Raw genomic sequence first — 20,000 nt, 5'->3', positions numbered from 1 at the left:
TCTGGCTGCCCCTGCCAGACTAGAAGTTACCTGTCACCTGTCTTTATTGGATTTGATTTTATATTTTATATTTATATTGTATTTATTTATTTATTTTTCTACATTATTATTTTTTGTAACTGATTTTACCTTTTCCTTTGCTCAATGTACTTTAATGGGTTTTTGATAATTTTATAATTAAACATTCTATCAACATTCTTTTATTATTTGTTTTAATCATTCTTACTCTCTAATTACGATATTATAGCTTTTCTATATTTTTTCGATCATGTATTGGTTATATCTACGTGATAAAAATACATATTAAAAGTGTACCCCTCTGACGACACGGAGACAGTGCAAACACCAGCGTTTAAATAAAGAGAAATTTCAGAGTCAACGAATGAGTCTCGCTGTGCCTCAGTCCTGTGTGACATTAAACCTGCTGTGTCGCTACATTTGAGCTTAGCAAAGTGAACAACGGGAAACGATCATGTAAGTTAAAAAAAAAAAAAAAATCTGATGTAGGTCTGTCTGCGATTTTTAAAACTGCTGTAAGAAGTCTGAGAGATCCTTAAGGTGTATTTTCCCCTTTGTTTTCAGTTTCAATGTATTTATCTTTTCAAGTTTGGGGATTTTGCAGCCACACGTGTCTCGCCTTTATTTTATGTAGTTAGGCTTTCATCAAGACTCTATAGAAATATCTAGCTTTGTATTCAGCACAATTTCTTTTGTATTTTGCATTTTACACACACAGATATACGCATATGTGTGTGTGTGTGTGTGTGTGTGTGTGTGTGTGTGTGTGTGTGTGTGTGTGTGTGTGTGTGTGTGTGTGTGTGTGTGGGTGTAAATATATGTGTGTGTGTATGTGACACACTCACACATTCGCATATTATATGTTTACATTCAGGAGAAACTACAGAAAATACGCATGATCTGGATAGGTTAGTAATAACAAGAAACTTTTTTTCCCGCGTGAAAGCTGAAAGTATCACACGCCTCTCTCAAAGCCATGAACCGGCGCAAAGGTACAACATTTATCCAGTATCGCAGGATCGTAAATGCTGGTGCCACGAACGGATTGCAGTGCCATGGACGGTGCCAACGTAAAAGCCAGAGGAAAACCCACGTACGGGTGAAAGGACGACTCCTGGCGGACGAAGAGGAAACAATTCAGTAGTGTGTGTGGGAAACAGAGCGTGTGAACATAGACGGCCACAATAATGCATTTTGCATCCACCGTCTAAAGAGGAACAAACACACACAGACATACATGTATGTATGTGTGTGTGTGTATGTGTGTGTGTGTGTGTGTGTGCGAGCGCGTGTGTCGGTATATATAAATGTTACATATATGTATTTCATATAAATATTTTTGATCCCCTTGGTTCATGCACTTCATGATTCCTTCCTGATCCAAGGGCGGTGGGCGGAGCCAAGTCCTTCCGCCGGTATATATAGCTCGTCTTGTTTTTTCATCTCTCGTATTTCATAGAAATTCCTTCTTTTATCACAGCGATGAAGTCACTGATACTGTTCAGTAAGATTGAATATCTAGTTCATCATGCTCATCCTCATATTGCTTTTTCTTTTCTTTTTTTATTTTTTAAAAAATCTTTCATTCTTTTTCTTTTTATCAGCAATCGTCGGGCTCGTCGCGGCGGACAGCCTTAACGGCTTCAACGGAAATGGTAACGGTTACGGAGCACCCGCCTCCCAGCAACGGATATGGTGCACCCACCAACGGATTCAACGGAAACGGAAATGGTAACGGTAATGGCAACGGGTATTCGGCCCTCCACCAACGGATTCAACGGAAACGGAAATGGTAATGGTAATGGCAACGGGTATTCGGCCCCCACCAACGGATTCAACGGAAACGGAAACGGTTTCGGAGCCCCTGCCCCTCGCAACGGCTATGCTCCCCCCAGCAACACCTATGGCCCGCCCAACGGCGCCTACGGAGTAGACCCTGAGATTGCCGCTTTGGCCGAGAACATTCCCGGGGGCGGCGTCCCCGGCGAGGACTACCCCATCTTGGCTTCCGTGCCCGACACCGGCTTCTCGTGCGATGCCCAGGCGGTGCAAGGTTATTACGCCGACACTGCACGTGAAGCCGGCTGCCAGGTGTTCCATATCTGCCAGGACCGCGCCCTCAGGCGCCAACAGGACTCGTTCCTGTGCCCCAACGGTACCATCTTCAACCAGCAGTACCTGGTATGTGACTGGTGGTTCAACGTGGACTGTTCTCAAGCTGAGAGCTTCTACTCCGTCAACGAACTCATCGGAGTCGTTCCCAACGCAGGCTATGGCTACGTTGCGGCCACCAACGGCATCCTCAACGGCAACGGAAACGGCTACGGATCAAACGGCAACGGCAAGAACGGAAGCAACGGCTATGGCTCCAATGGCAACGGAAGCAACGGCAAGAACGGAAGCAATGGCTATAGTTCCAATGGCAACGGAAAGAACGAAAGCAACGGCTATGGCTCCAACGGTAACGGTAAACACGGCAACGGAGCCAGCAACGGCAACGGCTATGGCGCGCCCGCCGCCCCCTCCAACTCCTACGGCGCTCCTTTCTAAGCGCGAAGCTTGCTCTTGAATTGCAACAGGTTTCGGGGACCTTGCAATGGTTATTCAGTGTGTCTCGCGCTCTTTTCCAAAGCCATTTCCCCCTTTTCTCGTGATTCTACTTATATACACTTGAACTTTATTAATACTTGCTATACGAACTCCCAAATGGATCCCACCTCTTTAGATTTAAGTGTATATTTATTTTTGCAATAAATGCTATGCATTCATTTGGTGTATCAACATATCACATGAACTGTTCTCCTCCAATTACGTTTTAAAGTGTTTTCTGATATTCAGACAGATATAGATAAAGATGAATATATTGCAATAAGTCTTGTCTTTGGTGGGTGAGATATCCACAAGAACTTTTAATGAATTACCGGCAGAAAGAAAATAATTTGCGTGATTCAACAATAACTTGAGGAAGAAACAGCTTAATATCTCCATTTTACGGCTCATATTTGCACGTCTGCTAAATCTTTTCGCTGTGAAATAATTATAAAGCAAACTGAATCAAGAACAGTGTTTTCATTTTATTTCAGCAAACCTTCCATCTTTCTTTTGTTAAAAAAGAGAGGCATCAATAAAGATAAATATGTTAATACAAAATATAAATTAAATATAATTGTTTATTGATCTTAAAAGTTTAATGAATACACCCGTTGCCTTACATTGCGATGCGTGTATATATATGTATACATATATAGATGCAAATACAAAATGTGTATACAGATAGAAATAGCTAAACATTTTGCGTTTTCAGATTTTGTATTCTACGTATATATATATGCATATATGAAAATATGTGTATATATTTAGTATGTTTGTATATTTCTCTCTTTCCCTCACTCCTGTGTGTGTGGGTATGTGGGATGTGTATGGCCATGACACTCACCTACAAACGCACACAAACGTGCTTGTATGTAGAATGGAGGAGTTGTGGGAGTAAAAGGCCCCAAACATCCCTCTTTTAACTCTTCTTTTTCATGTTGATTTCGGCCACTGGAGTTCCAGGATGAATTCAGAGGCTAGGCACGTGTGTGGTTCCACAACCTACGGTGTCAAGCGGTAAGAAGAAATATGAACATTTTCGATCCATCACAGGAACAATGAATCTCCACTAAGTTATGTGCAGGAAGTTGTTCCTGAATGATATGGGAAATAGTTTTTTTTTTTTCCTGGATTAGTAGAGGAAAATGGAAAGCCTTGAAATAACATTTGATATGAGTGCCCGTGACGTGGCATGTGAAATGGGGCATCCCTGAAACGGCATATAAGCATGAGATCCAACGCAAGGAAGGGCATGAGTGGTCCTGGGCTGGCGCGTCCTCTAAAACGAAGGATGGGTTACAGGTGGACTAAGACTAAGGAAAGAATACCAGATGACAAATGTGAGGAGACAAGGACGACCCCTGTAAATTAAGAATCCGCACTCACGTCCTGGAAGGGCGTCCCTGAAACAGTATATGATATTGGGTGACCCTGAAGCAGATTAGGCGCTTTTGAAATAATGTTTGAAATAAGCATCGGTGAAACAGTTGTTGAAAAATTATGCATCTGAAGTAGTATGTGAAACAAAGTGTGCTGAAATTAGTGAATATCTGATAACTGAGACACGGTTCTGACACAAGGAAGGACACGATATCCTAGGCCGGTAATCGCGAAAGGCCATAGATTTCCCCTGGCAAATTTAAAGAACATTAAGAAACAGCCTGTCTCTGAGACTGTCCGAATTCTGTCTCTGTCTCAGGCAGAGATTCAAATTCAGTTGCAATTCAAATTCAAAGCCCTTTATTCCGTTGGTTATAGGAGTTATTAATTTTACGAAGATGGTTACAAGGTACAGTAATATGGGTGTAAAGGATCTTTTGCTTAAAATGGTGTATTTCGTCATAGGATTAATCACATTATCTAATTATGATATATAATCCCTTTACAATGGGATAAGCATAAACATATCAGGCACATAAACGTGTAGGGTACAAAGACTCATAGCTGATCTCGTCTGCCAGTCGCTCTTCTCCCACGTATCAAAGATAACGTTGTTGACTGGAATTAACATTCACATCATAATTTAACCTTTAATTGTTTATAGGAATGTGGCGGAATAAATGATGCAATGATCTGACGAAGTCTATGAATAGCATTGCACATTCAGTATTTCAGTAAAAGAATGCCAAGCGTTTTTCTTGTAATTATGAATATATATATATATATATTTGTATGTGTGTGTGTATGTGTATATATCTATATATCTGTTTATCTATAGGATTGTATACATATACAATACATACAAATATATGTATATATATATAATACATACATATATATGCATAAATATATATATACATATTTATATATATGTACAATATATATACATACATATATATTCATATTTATGTTTATATGTAAATATATATATAGATACATATATATATAGATAGATAGATACATATAAATATATATATACATATTTGTGTATATATGTTTCTATATATAGATAGATACATACATATATATATAGACATACATATGTCTATATATACGCATAAGTTTATTATACATATCTGTGTGTATATATGTATACATATATGAACATATATCTGTGTGTATGTATGTATATATATATGTATGTATGTGTGTTCCTCTCTCCCTTCTCTCACTCTCTCTTTCCTCTCTACCCCCCCCCCCCCCTCCATCCGCCTTGGTTCATGCACTTCATGATTCCTTCCTGATCCAAGGGCGGTGGGCGGAGCCAAGTCCTTCCGCCGGTATATATAGCTCGTCTTGTTTTTTCATCTCTCGTATTTCACAGAAATTCCTTTTATCACAGCGATGAAGTCACTGATACTGTTCAGTAGGTTTGAGTGTCTAGTTCGTTATGCCTATAAAAGTATTGATATTTCTTGCTCTCTTATCTTTGTTATATTCTGATTCTTTCATTTCATTTTCCTCATTCATTCTCTTCTTCAGCAATCGTCGGGCTCGTGGCGGCGGACAGCCTTAACGGCTTCAACGGAAATGGTAACGGTTACGGAGCACCTCCGCCTCCCAGCAACGGATATGGTGCACCCACCAACGGATTCAACGGACACGGAAATGGTAACGGTAATGGCAACGGGTATTCGGCCCCCACCAACGGATTCAACGGAAACGGAAACGGTAATGGCAACGGGTATTCGGCACCCACCAACGGATTCAACGGAAACGGAAACGGTAATGGCAACGGGTATTCGGCACCCACCAACGGATTCAACGGAAACGGAAACGGTTTCGGAGCCCCTGCCTCTCGCAACGGCTATGCTCCCCCCAGCAACACCTATGGCCCGCCCAACGGCGCCTACGGAGTAGACCCTGAGATTGCCGCTTTGGCCGAGAACATTCCCGGGGGCGGCGTCCCCGGCGAGGACTACCCCATCTTGGCTTCCGTGCCCGACACCGGCTTCTCGTGCGATGCCCAGGCGGTGCAAGGTTATTACGCCGACACTGCAGCTGAAGCCGGCTGCCAGGTGTTCCATATCTGCCAGGACCGCGCCCTCAGGCGCCAACAGGACTCGTTCCTGTGCCCCAACGGTACCATCTTCAACCAGCAGTACCTGGTATGTGACTGGTGGTTCAACGTGGACTGTTCTCAAGCTGAGAGCTTCTACTCCGTCAACGAACTCATCGGAGTCGTTCCCGACGCTGGCTATGGCTACGCTGCGGCCACCAACGGCATCCTCAACGGAAACGGCTACGGATCAAACGGCAACGGCAAGAACGGAAGCAACGGCTATAGCTCCAATGGCAACGGAAGCAACGGCAAGAACGGAAGCAACGGCTATGGCTCCAATGGCAACGGAAGAAACGGCAACGGCAAGAACGGAAGCAACGGCTATGGCTCCAACGGTAACGGTAGAAACGGCAACGGAGCCAGCAACGGCAACGGCTATGGCGCGCCCGCCGCCCCCTCCAACTCCTACGGCGCTCCTTTCTAAGCGCGAAGCTTGCTCTTGAATTGCAACAGGCTTCGGGAACCTTGCAATGGTTATTCAGTGTGTCTCGCGCTCTTTTCCAAATACCTTTTTCCCTATATTCTGTTACGTCCCAAGTGGATCCCACCTCTTTAGATTTAAGTGTATATTTATTTTTTCAATAAATATTACGCATTCATTTGGTGTTATCAATTTATCATATGAACTGTTCTCCTTCCATTATGTTAAGAAAAAGACATTTAAACAAAACAAATCCTGATCACTGAACATAATGTAGTGTCTCAATTCGCTAGAATCTTTCCGTTAGTCAAGGCGGAAAGAAAAAAATAATTTATGCTGTTAGAACAATAACCTGCCCAACATACTATTTCATGATGCGTCCATTCATTATACAGCTCATTCGCAGCATATTGATTTAAACAATAATAGACATTTGCTAAAACCTATCGCTGTGAGATCACTGTATAGTATATCTAATTGAAACAAGTACAGTGATTTCCATCTTAGCTCAGCAAACCTTTCACCTTCGTTTGAAACAGTGATTTTTTGTTAGGTAATAAGAGCAGAGATCGCGCCAATAAAAATAAATATGAACGGATAATACATACATACATGCATACACACATATATGTATGTTTGTAAATATATTCTTGACCTTCCCCCCAAAAAATAATTAAATGCTTCTTTGTCTTACATATTGAGTGCTAAAAAGGATTTATTCGTGAAAATGGCATCTCAAATCATATTCAGTTAAAAAGAATATCACTGTATAAAGTAAATCGAGTATATCGACGTGTGTGTGTGTGGCTAAGAAAAAAGTATGTCTCTACACATTCTGTGTGTGTGCGTGCCTGTTACATGTACCGCGTTATTGTAAGAAAATATGCCCACTGAAGTGGAAATATTCGATTTCGATATTTGATACATTGTAAACAATGCCTATAGTATATTTTTAATGTTTGTATCATACTTGGATATTTTTATATAATATGGATTGCCCAGTAATTTCACCAAAAAAATATATATACATGTATATACTGATGAATTTTACACCACAGTAACACAAGTTGCACTTGCAACTGAAAGGTCCTTTTCATGTAGTTGCCAGCACTGGATTCCGGGATGATCTTCATGGGTTAGGCACCTACGGTATGTGGTGTCAGGTGGTAGGAAAAATAGATACATCCTAATCTTTCACGAGAGGGATTTTAAACAGGGGATCTTCAGTAACATAGGTGCAGGAAGGGCGTCCCTGAAATAGCATGTGAAACAAGGAGTAGTATACGAAAGAAGACAGCCTTGAAATCGCATTTGAAATAGGCTACCCCTGAAACGGTATGTGAAATAGGACCCCCCTGAAGTGGCCTTTAAGCAGCGGTCCTGAAGCAAAGAAAGGTTTGGGTAGTCCTATGGCGGGGGATCCTCTAAAAGCGGGTGAAAGTGGAGAAAAAAGACTGAGCAAAGTATACCAGATCACAAGGAGGAAGAAAGGACGGCCCATCGTAAATTATGAATCCGCACTCAGCTACGTCCGGGAAGGACCGCCCTAAAAGTATGTCAAATTGGATGCCCCTGAAGTAGCATGTGAGATAGGGCGCTCTTGGAAATTATCTTTGAAATAGGGTCTCCGTAAAACAGCCGTAGAAAACAATTCATTCGGAATAGCTTGGGAAACAAGGTGCCCCAGAAACCAGTGAAAGATTTAAAGTTCCTTGGCAAATTTAAGGAGTGTCCGTAACAACCTCTGACTCTGAGGTTGCCCAGCATTTGTCTCTGTCTCAAGCAACTTCAAAGTCAATCGCTATACGAGTTTAAAATACATTACATTAGTTACAATAGTTAATCTTTTTAACTGGTTGCATGGTACAGTAAAATGAGATAAGCAGCCGCCCTTCTGTCAGGTTGTTAACTTAAATGAACATTTACATCGTAATACAACCTGTGATGACAATTCTTTATAAAAATGCGATGGAATGAATGATGCAATGATCTGACGTAATTTATTTATAACATTGCACATTGAGCATTCCATATATAAGAAATTGTAGCACTTGTGTTGTTATTATGGACACACTCACACATGTATATTCGTATATGTATATAAACATATATACATGTGTGTATATATATGTGTGCATGTGTGTTATATGTATGGCTGCCTCTCTCCCTCCTTTGGCAATATCTGTCTCTCTCTCACTCTCTCCCTCCGTACTCTCAGTCCCCCTCCCCTCTTTTGATTCGTGCACTTCATGACACTCTCTCTTTCCTCTTCACGCCCCCCCCCCCCCCCCCCTCCCGCGATCAGCCCTGGTTAATGCACTTCATGATTCCTTCCTGATCCAAGGGCGGTGGGCGGAGCCAAGTCCTTCCGCCGGTATATATAGCTCGTCTTGTTTTTTCATCTCTCGTATTTCACAGAAATTCCTTCTTTATCACAGCGATGAAGTCACTGATACTGTTCAGTAGGTTTGAGTGTCTAGTTCGTTATGCCTACTAAAAGTATTGATATTTCTTGCTCTCTTATCGTTTTTTATTCTCTAATTCTTTTCATTTCATTTTCCTCATTCACTTTCTTCTTCAGCAATCGTCGGGCTCGTGGCGGCGGACAGCCTTAACGGCTTCAACGGAAATGGTAACGGTTACGGAGCACCTCCGCCTCCCAGCAACGGATATGGTGCACCCACCAACGGATTCAACGGAAACGGAAATGGTAACGGTAATGGCAACGGGTATTCGGCCCCCACCAACGGATTCAACGGAAACGGAAATGGTAATGGCAACGGGTATTCGGCCCCCACCAACGGATTCAGCGGAAACGGAAACGGTAATGGCAACGGGTATTCGGCCCCCACCAACGGATTCAACGGAAACGGAAACGGTAATGGCAACGGGTATTCGGCACCCACCAACGGATTCAACGGAAACGGAAATGGTAACGGTAATGGCAACGGGTATTCGGCCCCCACCAACGGATTCAACGGAAACGGAAATGGCAACGGGTATTCTGCAACCACCAACGGATTCAACGGAAACGGAAACGGTAATGGCAACGGGTATTCGGCACCCACCAACGGATTCAACGGAAACGGAAACGGTTTCGGAGCCCCTGCCCCTCGCAACGGCTATGCTCCCCCCAGCAACACCTATGGCCCGCCCAACGGCGCCTACGGAGTAGACCCTGAGATTGCCGCTTTGGCCGAGAACATTCCCGGGGGCGGCGTCCCCGGCGAGGACTACCCCATCTTGGCTTCCGTGCCCGACACCGGCTTCTCGTGCGATGCCCAGGCGGTGCAAGGTTATTACGCCGACACTGCAGCTGAAGCCGGCTGCCAGGTGTTCCATATCTGCCAGGACCGCGCCCTCAGGCGCCAGCAGGACTCGTTCCTGTGCCCCAACGGTACCATCTTCAACCAGCAGTACCTGGTATGTGACTGGTGGTTCAACGTGGACTGTTCTCAAGCTGAGAGCTTCTACTCCGTCAACGAACTCATCGGAGTCGTTCCCGACGCTGGCTATGGCTACGCTGCGGCCACCAACGGCATCCTCAACGGCAACGGAAACGGCTACGGATCAAACGGCAACGGCAAGAATGGAAGCAACGGCTATGGCTCCAATGGCAACGAAAGCAACGGCAAGAACGGAAGCAACGGCTATAGCTCCAATGGCAACGGAAGCAACGGCAAGAACGGAAGCAACGGCTATAGTTCCAATGGCAACGGAAGAAACGGCAACGGCAAGAACGGAAGCAACGGCTATGACTCCAACGGTAACGGTAGAAACGGCAACGGAGCCAGCAACGGCAACGGCTATGGCGCGCCCGCCTCCCCCTCCAACTCCTACGGCGCTCCTTTCTAAGCGCGAAGCTTGCTCTTGAATTCAAAGAGGCTTCGGCGACCTTGCAATGGTTATTCACTGTGTCTCGCGCTCTTTTCCAAATACCCCTTTTCCTATATTCTGTTACGTACACTTAAGCCTTATTAATACTTGCTATACGAACTCCCAAGTGGATCCCACCTCTTTAGATTTAAGTGTATATTTATTTTTGCAATAAATGCTATGCATTCATTTGGTGTATCAATATATCACATGAAGTGTTCTCCTCCAATTACGTTTTAAAGTGTTATCTGATATTCAGACAGATATATATATATATATATATATATATATATATATATATATAGATAAATATATTGCAATAAGTCTTTTATTTGGTGGATGAGATACCTCACAAGAACTTATTATGAATTACCGGCAGAAAGAAAATAATTTGCGTGATTCAACAATAACCTGAGGAACAAACAGCTTAATATCTCCATTTTACGGCTCATATTTGCACGTCTGCTAAATCTTTTCGCTGTGAAATAATTATATAGCTAACTGAAACAGGAAAAGTGCTTTCATTTTCTTTCTTTCTTTGGTGGAAAAAGTGAGATGGCATCAATAAAGATAGATGTCAATTAATAAGTTAATATGAATAAATATAAATGTTCTTGATCTTCCCAAAAGTTTAAGGGATATACCCGTTATATATATGTATTCATATATGCAGATACAAAATGTGTATATAGATAGAAAAAGACAAAGAGTTTGCGTTTGTAGATCATGTATTCTTCGCATATATATGTATATATGAAGATATGTGTATATATTCAGTATGTTTATACATTTCTAACTCTCCATCACTCATTCTGTGTGTGTGAGTATGTGGGATGTGTATGGCCATGACACTCACCTACAAAGACACAAGCGTGCGTACATGTATAAAAGGAGAATTGTGGGAGTAAAGGGCCCCAAAGATCTCTCTTTTAACTCTATTTTCAGAGGCAAGGCAGGTGTGCGGTTCCACAGTTTGCGGTGTCAAGCGGAAAGAAAAAATATGAACATTTTCGATCCATCACAGGAACAAGGAAACTCCACTAAGTTATGTGCAGGAAGTTGTTACTAAATGATATGGGAAATAAGTTTTTCCTGGAGTAATAGGTGAAAAAGCAAAGCCGTGAAAAAGCATTTGATATGGGTGCCCGTGACGTGGCATGTGAAATGGGGCATCCCTGAAACGGCATATAAGCATGGGTTCCAACGCAAGGAAGGGCATGAGTGGTCCTGGGCTGGCGCTTTCTCTAAAACGAAGGGTGGGTTGCAGGTGGATACAAAATACTATGGAAAGAATACCGGATGGCAAGCGTGAGGAAATAAGGACAGCCCCTGTAAATTAACCCATTCGCCCTGGATTTATGTTCTGTCCCCTGTTTTTTTTTTTTTTTTTTTTTTTTTTTTTTTTTTTTTTTTACATGCAGATGGCGCTACATCGATCAGTGACCGATCCTAATTTCTCCATTCCTTGAATTGGCGGGGAAATGTGTTTTTCTTTTTAATAAAGTTGACATTGATTGTTATTGATGTTATATCTCATGCCGCTGGTTGATAGCCAAGAAATCCAACAACAAACAAAATATTGATGTTATGATTATTAAATTGTTATTAAAAGCTCGATAACATTTAAGAACATGAAATAATGTAAAATACTCTTTCCAAAAGTCGAGGAAAAGGGTAAACAGGTGAGATAGGTAGGACGAATAACTGACTCCTTGGTGTCTAAGCACTTTTAGAGCCATCTATGTGTAAATACAATAAATCAACTTCTATTACAGTGGGTATGGCTTGTATTCTAGCAATACGTGCCGATTAGGTTAAGAATCCGCGCTCAGTTTCGTCCAGGAAGGGCGTCCCTGAAAGAGTACGTGATGTTGGGTGCCCCTGAAGCAGATTATTTTATAAATAATGTTTGAAATAGGGCATCGGTGAAACAGTTGTTGAAAAATTAGGCATTAGAGGTAGTATGTGAAACAGGGTGTCCTGAAATTAGTGAATATCTGATAGCTGAGTCGTGGTTCTGACACAAGAAAGGACACGATATCCTAGGCCGGTAATCGCGAAAGGCCATAGATTTCCCCTGGCAAATTTAAAGAACATTAAGAAACAGCCTGCCTCTGAGACTGTCCGAATTCTGTCTCTGTCTGAGGCAGAGATTCTAATTCAGTTGCAGTTCAAATTCAAAGCACTTTATTCCGCTGGTTATGGTAGTTATCATTTTTACGAAGATGGTTACAAAGTACAGTAATATGGGCTAAGCGCAAACATATCAGGTACATAAACGTGTAGGGTACAAAGACTCATAGCTGATCTCGTCTGCCTGTCGCTCTTCTCCCACGTATCAAAGTTAACGTTGTTGACTAGAATTAACATTTATATCGTATTATAACCTACAACTATTTTTACGAATGCAGCGAAATTAATGATGCAATGATCTGACGAAGTCTATGAATAGCATTGCACATTCAGTATTTATTTTTTATATATATATATATAATATATATATATATACATACATACATAGATATACAATACATACATATATACTTATATAGATATTTGTGCATATATATTGATAGATACACACACACATATATATAGAAATATATGTCTATATATATGTATTTATATTATACATATATGTGTGTATATATGTATACATATATACACATATCTGTGTTCATGTATATATATATATATATATGTACGTATGTATGTGTATATGTGTGCGTGTGTGTGTACATATATATACAAACATATTTGTGAATATGTATATATATTTTTCATATATAGACATACATATCTGTGTATGTGTATATATGTATGTGTGCGTGTGTGTATATATATGTGTATGTGTGTTCCTCTCTCCCTTCTCTCACTCTCTCTTTCCTCTCTACCCCCCCCCCCCCCCTCCATCCGCCTTGGTTCATGCACTTCATGATTCCTTCCTGATCCAAGGGCGGTGGGCGGAGCCAAGTCCTTCCGCCAGTATATATAGTTCGTCTTGCTTTTTTCGTCTCTTGTATTTCATAGAAATTCCTTTTATCACTACGATGAAGTCACTGATACTATTCAGTAGGTTTGAGTATCTGGTTCATCATGCCTACGCAAAAAAATGTTCTTGCTTTTTACGTTTTTATTCTCTAATTCTTTTCATTCATTTTCCTCATTCATTCTCTTCTTCAGCAATCGTCGGGCTCGTGGCGGCGGACAGCCTTAACGGCTTCAACGGAAATGGTAACGGTTACGGAGCGCCTCCGCCTCCCAGCAACGGATATGGTGCACCCACCAACGGATTCAACGGAAACGGAAATGGCAACGGTAATGGCAACGGGTATTCGGCACCCACCAACGGATTCAACGGAAACGGAAATGGCAACGGTAATGGCAACGAGTATTCGGCACCCACAAACGGATTCAACGGAAACGGTAATGGCAACGGGTATTCAGCCCCCATTAACGGATTCAACGGAAACGGAAACGGAAATGGCAACGGGTATTCGGCCCCCACCAACGGATTCAACGGAAACGGTTTCGGAGCCCCTGCCCCTCGCAACGGCTTTGCTCCCCCCAGCAACACCTATGGCCCGCCCAACGGCGCCTACGGAGTAGACCCTGAGATTGCCGCTTTGGCCGAGAACATTCCCGGGGGCGGCGTCCCCGGCGAGGACTACCCCATCTTGGCTTCCGTGCCCGACACAAGCTTCTCGTGCGATGCCCAGGCGGTGCAAGGTTATTACGCCGACACTGCAGCTGAAGCCGGCTGCCAGGTGTTCCATATCTGCCAGGACCGCGCCCTCAGGCGCCAACAGGACTCGTTCCTGTGCCCCAACGGTACCATCTTCAACCAGCAGTACCTGGTATGTGACTGGTGGTTCAACGTGGACTGTTCTCAAGCTGAGAGCTTCTACTCCGTCAACGAACTCATCGGAGTCGTTCCCGACGCTGGCTATGGCTACGCTGCGGCCACCAACGGCATCCTCAACGGAAACGGAAACGGCTACGGATCAAACGGCAACGGCAAGAATGGAAGCAACGGCTATGGCTCCAATGGCAACGGAAGCAACGGTAAGAACGGTAGCAACGGCTATAGCTCCAATGGCAACGGAAGAAACGGCAACGGCAAGAACGGAAGCAACGGCTATGGCTCCAACGGTAACGGTAGAAACGGCAACGGAGCCAGCAACGGCAACGGCTATGGCGCGCCCGCCGCCCCCTCCAACTCCTACGGCGCTCCTTTCTAAGCGGGAAGCTTGCTCTTGAATTCAAAGAGGCTTCGGCGACCTTGCATTAGTTATTCACTGTGTCTCACGCTCTTTTCCATATACCCTTTTTCCTATATTCTGTTACGTACACTTAAGCCTTATTAATACTTGCTATACGAACTCCCAAGTGGATCCCACCTCTTTAGATTTAAGTGTATATATATTTTTGCAATAAATACTACGCATTCATTTGGTGTTATCAATATATCATATGAACTGTTCTCCTTTCATTATGTTAAGAAAAAGACATTTAAACAAACAAATCCTGATCACTGAACATAATGAAGTGTCTCAGTTCGCTAGAATCTTTCCATTAGTCAAGGCGGAAAGAAAGAATAATTTATGCTGTTAGAACAATAACCTGCCCAACATACTATTTCATGATGCGTCCATTCTTTATACAGCTCATTCACAGCATACTGATTTAAACAATAATAGACATTTGCTAAAACCCATCACTGTGAGATCACTGTATAGTATATCTAAATGAAACAAGTACAGTGATTTCCATCTTAGCTCAGCAAACCTTTTTTCTTCGTTCGAAACAGTGATTTTTTGTTAGGTAATAAGAGCAGAGATCGCGTCAATAAAAATAAATATGAACGGATAATACATACATACATGCATACACACATATATATGTATGTATGTAAATATATTCTTGACCTTCCCCCTAAAAATAATGAAATGATTCTTTGTCTTACATATTTGAGCGCTAAAAATGATTTAATCGTAAAAATAGGATCTCAAATCATATTCAGTTAAAAAGAATATCACTGTATAAAATAAATCGAGTATATCGATGTGTGTGTGTGCGTGGCTAAGAAAAAAGTATATGTCTCTACACATTCTGTCTATGTGCGTGCCTGTTACACGTACCACGTTATTGTAAGAAAATATGCTCACTGAATTGGAAAAAGTCGATTTCGATATTTGATGCATTGTGAACAATGCCTATAGTGTATTTTTAATGTTTGCATCATACTTGGATATTTTTATCTAATATGGATTGCCCAGTAATTTCACCAGAAAAAAATATAATTACAAGTATATACTGATGAATTTTACATCACAATAACACCAGTTTCACTTGCATCTGACAGGTCCCTTTCATGCAGTTGCCAGCCCTAGATTCCGGGATGATTTTCATGGGTTAGGCACCTACGGTATGTGGTGTCAGGTGGTAGGAAAAATAGATACATTCCCAAACTTTCACGAGAGGGATTTTAAACAGGGGATCTTCAGTAACGTAGGTGCAGGAATGGCGTCCCTGTGAAACAAGGAGTAGTATACGAAAGACAGCCCTGAAATAGCATTTGAAATAGGCTACCCCTGAAACGGTATGTGAAACAGGACCCCCCTGAAGTGGCTTTTAAGCAGCGGTCCTGAAGCAAAGAAAGGTTTGGGTAGTCCTATGGCAGGGAATCCTCTAAAAGCAGGTGTAAGTGGAGACAAAAGACTGAGCAAAGGATACCAAATCACAAGGAGGAAGAAAGGACGGGCCATCGTAAATTATGAATCCGCACTGAGCTACGTCCGGAAAGGACGTCTCTAAAAGTATGTCAAATTGGATGCCCCTGAAGTGGCATGTGAGATAGGGCGCTCTTGGAAATTATCTTTGAAATAGGGTCTCCGTAAAACAGCCGTAGAAAACAATTCATTCGGAATAGCTTGGGAAACAAGGTACCCCAGAAACCAGTGAAAGATTTAAAGTTCCTTGACAAATTTAAGGAGTGTCCGTAACAACCTCTGACTCTGAGGTTGCCCAGCATTTGTCTCTGTCTCAAGCAACTTTAAAGTCAATCGCTATACGAGTTTAAAATACATTACATTAGTTACAATAGTTATTCTTTTTAACTGGTTGCATGGTACAGTAAAATGAGATAAGCAGCCGCCCTTCTGTCAGGTTGTTAACTTAAATGAACATTTACATCGTAATACAACCTGTGATGACAATTCTTTATAAAAATGCAATGGAATGAATGATGCAATGATCTGACGTAATTTATTTATAACATTGCACATTGAGCATTCCATATATAAGAAATTGTAGCACCTGTGTTGTTATTATGGACACTCACACATATATATTCGTATACGTATATAAACATATATATATATGTGTTTGTATATATATGTGTGCGTGTGTGTTATATGTATGGCTGCCTCTCTCCCTCCTTTGGCAATATCTGTCTCTCTCTCACTCTCTCCCTCCGTACTCCCAGTCCCCCTCCCCTCTTTTGATTCGTGCACTTCATGACACTCTCTCTTTCCTCTTCACGCCTCCCCCCCCCCCCCCCCCTCCCGCGATCAGCCCTGGTTAATGCACTTCATGATTCCTTCCTGATCCAAGGGCGGTGGGCGGAGCCAAGTCCTTCCGCCAGTATATATAGTTCGTCTTGCTTTTTTCCTCTCTCGTATCTCATAGAAATTCCTTCTTTTATCACAGCGATGAAGTCACTGATACTATTCAGTAGGTTTGAGTATCTGGTTCATCATGCCTACGCAAAAAAATGTTCTTGCTTTCTTATGTTTTTATTCTCTAATTCTTTTCATTCATTTTCCTCATTCATTCTCTTCTTCAGCAATCGTCGGGCTCGTGGCGGCGGACAGCCTTAACGGCTTCAACGGAAATGGTAACGGTTACGGAGCGCCTCCGCCTCCCAGCAACGGATATGGTGCACCCACCAACGGATTCAACGGAAACGGAAATGGTAACGGTAATGGCAACGGGTATTCGGCCCCCACCAACGGATTCAACGGAAACGGAAACGGTAACGGTAATGGCAACGGGTATTCAGCCCCCACCAACGGATTCAACGGAAACGGAAACGGAAATGGCAACGGGTATTCGGCCCCCACCAACGGATTCAACGGAAACGGAAACGGTAATGGCAACGGGTATTCGGCACCCACCAACGGATTCAACGGAAACGGAAACGGTTTCGGAGCCCCTGCCTCTCGCAACGGCTATGCTCCCCCCAGCAACACCTATGGCCCGCCCAACGGCGCCTACGGAGTAGACCCTGAGATTGCCGCTTTGGCCGAGAACATTCCCGGGGGCGGCGTCCCCGGCGAGGACTACCCCATCTTGGCTTCCGTGCCCGACACCGGCTTCTCGTGCGATGCCCAGGCGGTGCAAGGTTATTACGCCGACACTGCAGCTGAAGCCGGCTGCCAGGTGTTCCATATCTGCCAGGACCGCGCCCTCAGGCGCCAACAGGACTCGTTCCTGTGCCCCAACGGTACCATCTTCAACCAGCAGTACCTGGTATGTGACTGGTGGTTCAACGTGGACTGTTCTCAAGCTGAGAGCTTCTACTCCGTCAACGAACTCATCGGAGTCGTTCCCGACGCTGGCTATGGCTACGCTGCGGCCACCAACGGCATCCTCAACGGCAACGGAAACGGCTACGGATCAAACGGCAACGGCAACGGAAAGAACGGAAGCAACGGCTATAGCTCCAATGGCAACGGAAGCAACGGCAAGAACGGAAGCAACGGCTATAGCTCCAATGGCAACGGAAGCAACGGCAAGAACGGAAGCAACGGCTATGGCTCCAATGGTAACGGTAGAAACGGCAACGGCAAGAACGGAAGCAACGGCTATGGCTCTAACGGTAACGGTAGAAACGGCAACGGAGCCAGCAACGGCAACGGCTATGGCGCGCCCGCCGCCCCCTCCAACTCCTACGGCGCTCCTTTCTAAGCGCGAAGCTTGCTCTTGCAATTGCAATAGACTTCGGCGACCTTGCAATGGTTATTCAGTGTGTCTCGCGCTCTTTTCCAAGGCCATTTTCCCCTTTTCCTAAATTCTTTTACTCCCAAGCGGATCCCATCTCTTTAAATTTTAATGGATATATTTATTTTTGCAATAAATGCTAAGCATTCATTTATATGAATTGTTTTCCCTCCTTTGTGATTTAAATGCTGTATAAGTATTCAGTTTACCGCACACAACATGAATACTTTCATTCATCGTACAACTCATATTTGAGGGGTTAACCACGTTATGCACGTTTGCGAAAATCTATCGCTGTCAGCTCAATGTATTTCTAGCTGAAGGAAACCTAAAATCACCATTCAAAACAGGAAATGTATTACTCTTAGAATTATGAAAAAAAAAAAAAAAATGATGTTCCCTCAAAGTGAAGTGAAATTCGTCTTTTGTCTTCCGAATTCCGGTGCGAAAAGGAATTTCTTCGTGTATGTACCAAATCATATCCAGTTAAAAACGATATATCTGTGTGCCGTATATCGATATGCATACATACATACATATATGCATATATGTATATGTATATATGTTTGTGTATATATATATGCAAATACCAAAGGTATGAGTGCATAAAGAGAGAAACAGACAAAGAGAGCTTACATGTGTGGGTAAACAAAACAGATGTCAGTATATTAATGTACATGTATGTATATGAACATATGAACATATATTTGTTTTTCTCTCTCGTTGTATATATTTCGTTCTTTTTCTCTTTTCGCGCACTCTCTTTCATTATCTAATTTTGAAATAGGAGAATAATTGGTTCCGCGCCGTTCTCTCTCTCTCTCTCTCTCTCTCTCTACCTTTCTCTATCTCTGTCTCTTCACCCCTTCTCTCTCTACACCCCCTCTCTCTCTTTCTCCATCTCCCTTTCTATCCACTTTCCCTTTACACACTGATGCCAGCCGCTGGACTTCCAGGATGTGAGCTTCAAGGTCATACATCTGTGCAATTTCGCAGCTTGTGATGTCAGGTGGAAAGAAAAACGTGTTTTCGATCCTTCGCAAGAGGGACTTTGAACAGTAGATTCCTGTAAGTTAGGTAGAGTTAGGGCGCCCTGAAATAGCATGTGGAATAAGGTGCTTCAGGAATAGTATGTGATAAAGGACAGCCCATAAATGCATTTGAAATAGGGCGCTCTTGAAAAGGTATGCGAAATGGGCCGCCCTTGAAATGGCTCATAAGCAGCGTTCCTGAAGTAAAGAAGGGTCTGAGTACTCTTGAGCCAGAGCACCTTTTAAAGGCGGGTGCCAGGAAGGGTTGCAAGTGGACACCAAAGACTAGAGAAAGGACAACAGATGACAAACGTGAGTAGATAAGGACGATCCTTTTGTACAAGAAGAGCGTGTATTTCTAATTAGATGCCCTGGAGTATAAATAAGAGTTTTTGAAATAGAGCATCCCTAAAACAGGATAAAAAATGATGCGCATGAAATTGCTCCTAAAATACGTGAAAAAGGGCGTCCCTGCATATATATGAGTCGTAGTTCTGACGCATGGAAGGGCCGAAACGGAAACGGTAATGGCAACGGGTATTCGGCCCCACCAACG

At 42.9% G+C, this 20,000-nt stretch overlaps 4 protein-coding genes across 4 annotated transcripts; all 4 read left to right on the top strand.

Moving 5' to 3' along the window:
- Window positions 1-5,381: 5,381 nt before the first annotated feature.
- On the top strand, window positions 5,382-6,711 carry LOC125026534 (trihydrophobin-like). The gene is made up of 2 exons (XM_047615031.1): window positions 5,382-5,416; window positions 5,533-6,711. Exons 1-2 carry the CDS (start codon window positions 5,395-5,397, stop codon window positions 6,534-6,536), a joined length of 1,026 nt encoding a protein of 341 aa, XP_047470987.1. The 5' UTR covers window positions 5,382-5,394; the 3' UTR covers window positions 6,537-6,711.
- A 2,262-nt stretch (window positions 6,712-8,973) lies between these two features.
- LOC125026535 (pro-resilin-like) lies at window positions 8,974-10,403 on the top strand. The gene is made up of 2 exons (XM_047615032.1): window positions 8,974-8,995; window positions 9,115-10,403. The coding sequence occupies exons 1-2, from the start codon at window positions 8,974-8,976 to the stop codon at window positions 10,386-10,388; spliced, it is 1,296 nt and encodes a 431-aa protein (XP_047470988.1). The 3' UTR covers window positions 10,389-10,403.
- A 3,043-nt stretch (window positions 10,404-13,446) lies between these two features.
- Window positions 13,447-14,860, top strand: LOC125026678 (pro-resilin-like). The gene is made up of 2 exons (XM_047615286.1): window positions 13,447-13,481; window positions 13,593-14,860. The coding sequence occupies exons 1-2, from the start codon at window positions 13,460-13,462 to the stop codon at window positions 14,648-14,650; spliced, it is 1,080 nt and encodes a 359-aa protein (XP_047471242.1). The 5' UTR covers window positions 13,447-13,459; the 3' UTR covers window positions 14,651-14,860.
- A 2,244-nt stretch (window positions 14,861-17,104) lies between these two features.
- LOC125026635 (insoluble matrix shell protein 4-like) lies at window positions 17,105-18,380 on the top strand. The gene is made up of 2 exons (XM_047615212.1): window positions 17,105-17,144; window positions 17,257-18,380. Exons 1-2 carry the CDS (start codon window positions 17,123-17,125, stop codon window positions 18,378-18,380), a joined length of 1,146 nt encoding a protein of 381 aa, XP_047471168.1. The 5' UTR covers window positions 17,105-17,122.
- Window positions 18,381-20,000: the final 1,620 nt, after the last annotated feature.

This window comes from Penaeus chinensis, chromosome 6, assembly GCF_019202785.1.
Source record: "Penaeus chinensis breed Huanghai No. 1 chromosome 6, ASM1920278v2, whole genome shotgun sequence".
NCBI lineage: Eukaryota > Metazoa > Arthropoda > Malacostraca > Decapoda > Penaeidae > Penaeus > Penaeus chinensis.
This window is presented reverse-complemented; position numbering and strand designations above follow the sequence as displayed.

What these genes read in the sequence shown, in the direction of transcription:
- LOC125026678 (XM_047615286.1), top strand. Translation starts at nt 13,460, where the DNA reads ATGAAGTCACTGATACTATTCA. An exon ending in GAAGTCACTGATACTATTCA is followed by an intron (nt 13,482 to 13,592) that starts GTAGGTTTGAGT and finishes TCTCTTCTTCAG; the next exon opens with CAATCGTCGGGCTCGTGGCG.
- LOC125026635 (XM_047615212.1), top strand. Translation starts at nt 17,123, where the DNA reads ATGAAGTCACTGATACTATTCA. An exon ending in GAAGTCACTGATACTATTCA is followed by an intron (nt 17,145 to 17,256) that starts GTAGGTTTGAGT and finishes TCTCTTCTTCAG; the next exon opens with CAATCGTCGGGCTCGTGGCG.
- LOC125026534 (XM_047615031.1), top strand. Translation starts at nt 5,395, where the DNA reads ATGAAGTCACTGATACTGTTCA. An exon ending in GAAGTCACTGATACTGTTCA is followed by an intron (nt 5,417 to 5,532) that starts GTAGGTTTGAGT and finishes TCTCTTCTTCAG; the next exon opens with CAATCGTCGGGCTCGTGGCG.
- LOC125026535 (XM_047615032.1), top strand. Translation starts at nt 8,974, where the DNA reads ATGAAGTCACTGATACTGTTCA. An exon ending in GAAGTCACTGATACTGTTCA is followed by an intron (nt 8,996 to 9,114) that starts GTAGGTTTGAGT and finishes TTTCTTCTTCAG; the next exon opens with CAATCGTCGGGCTCGTGGCG.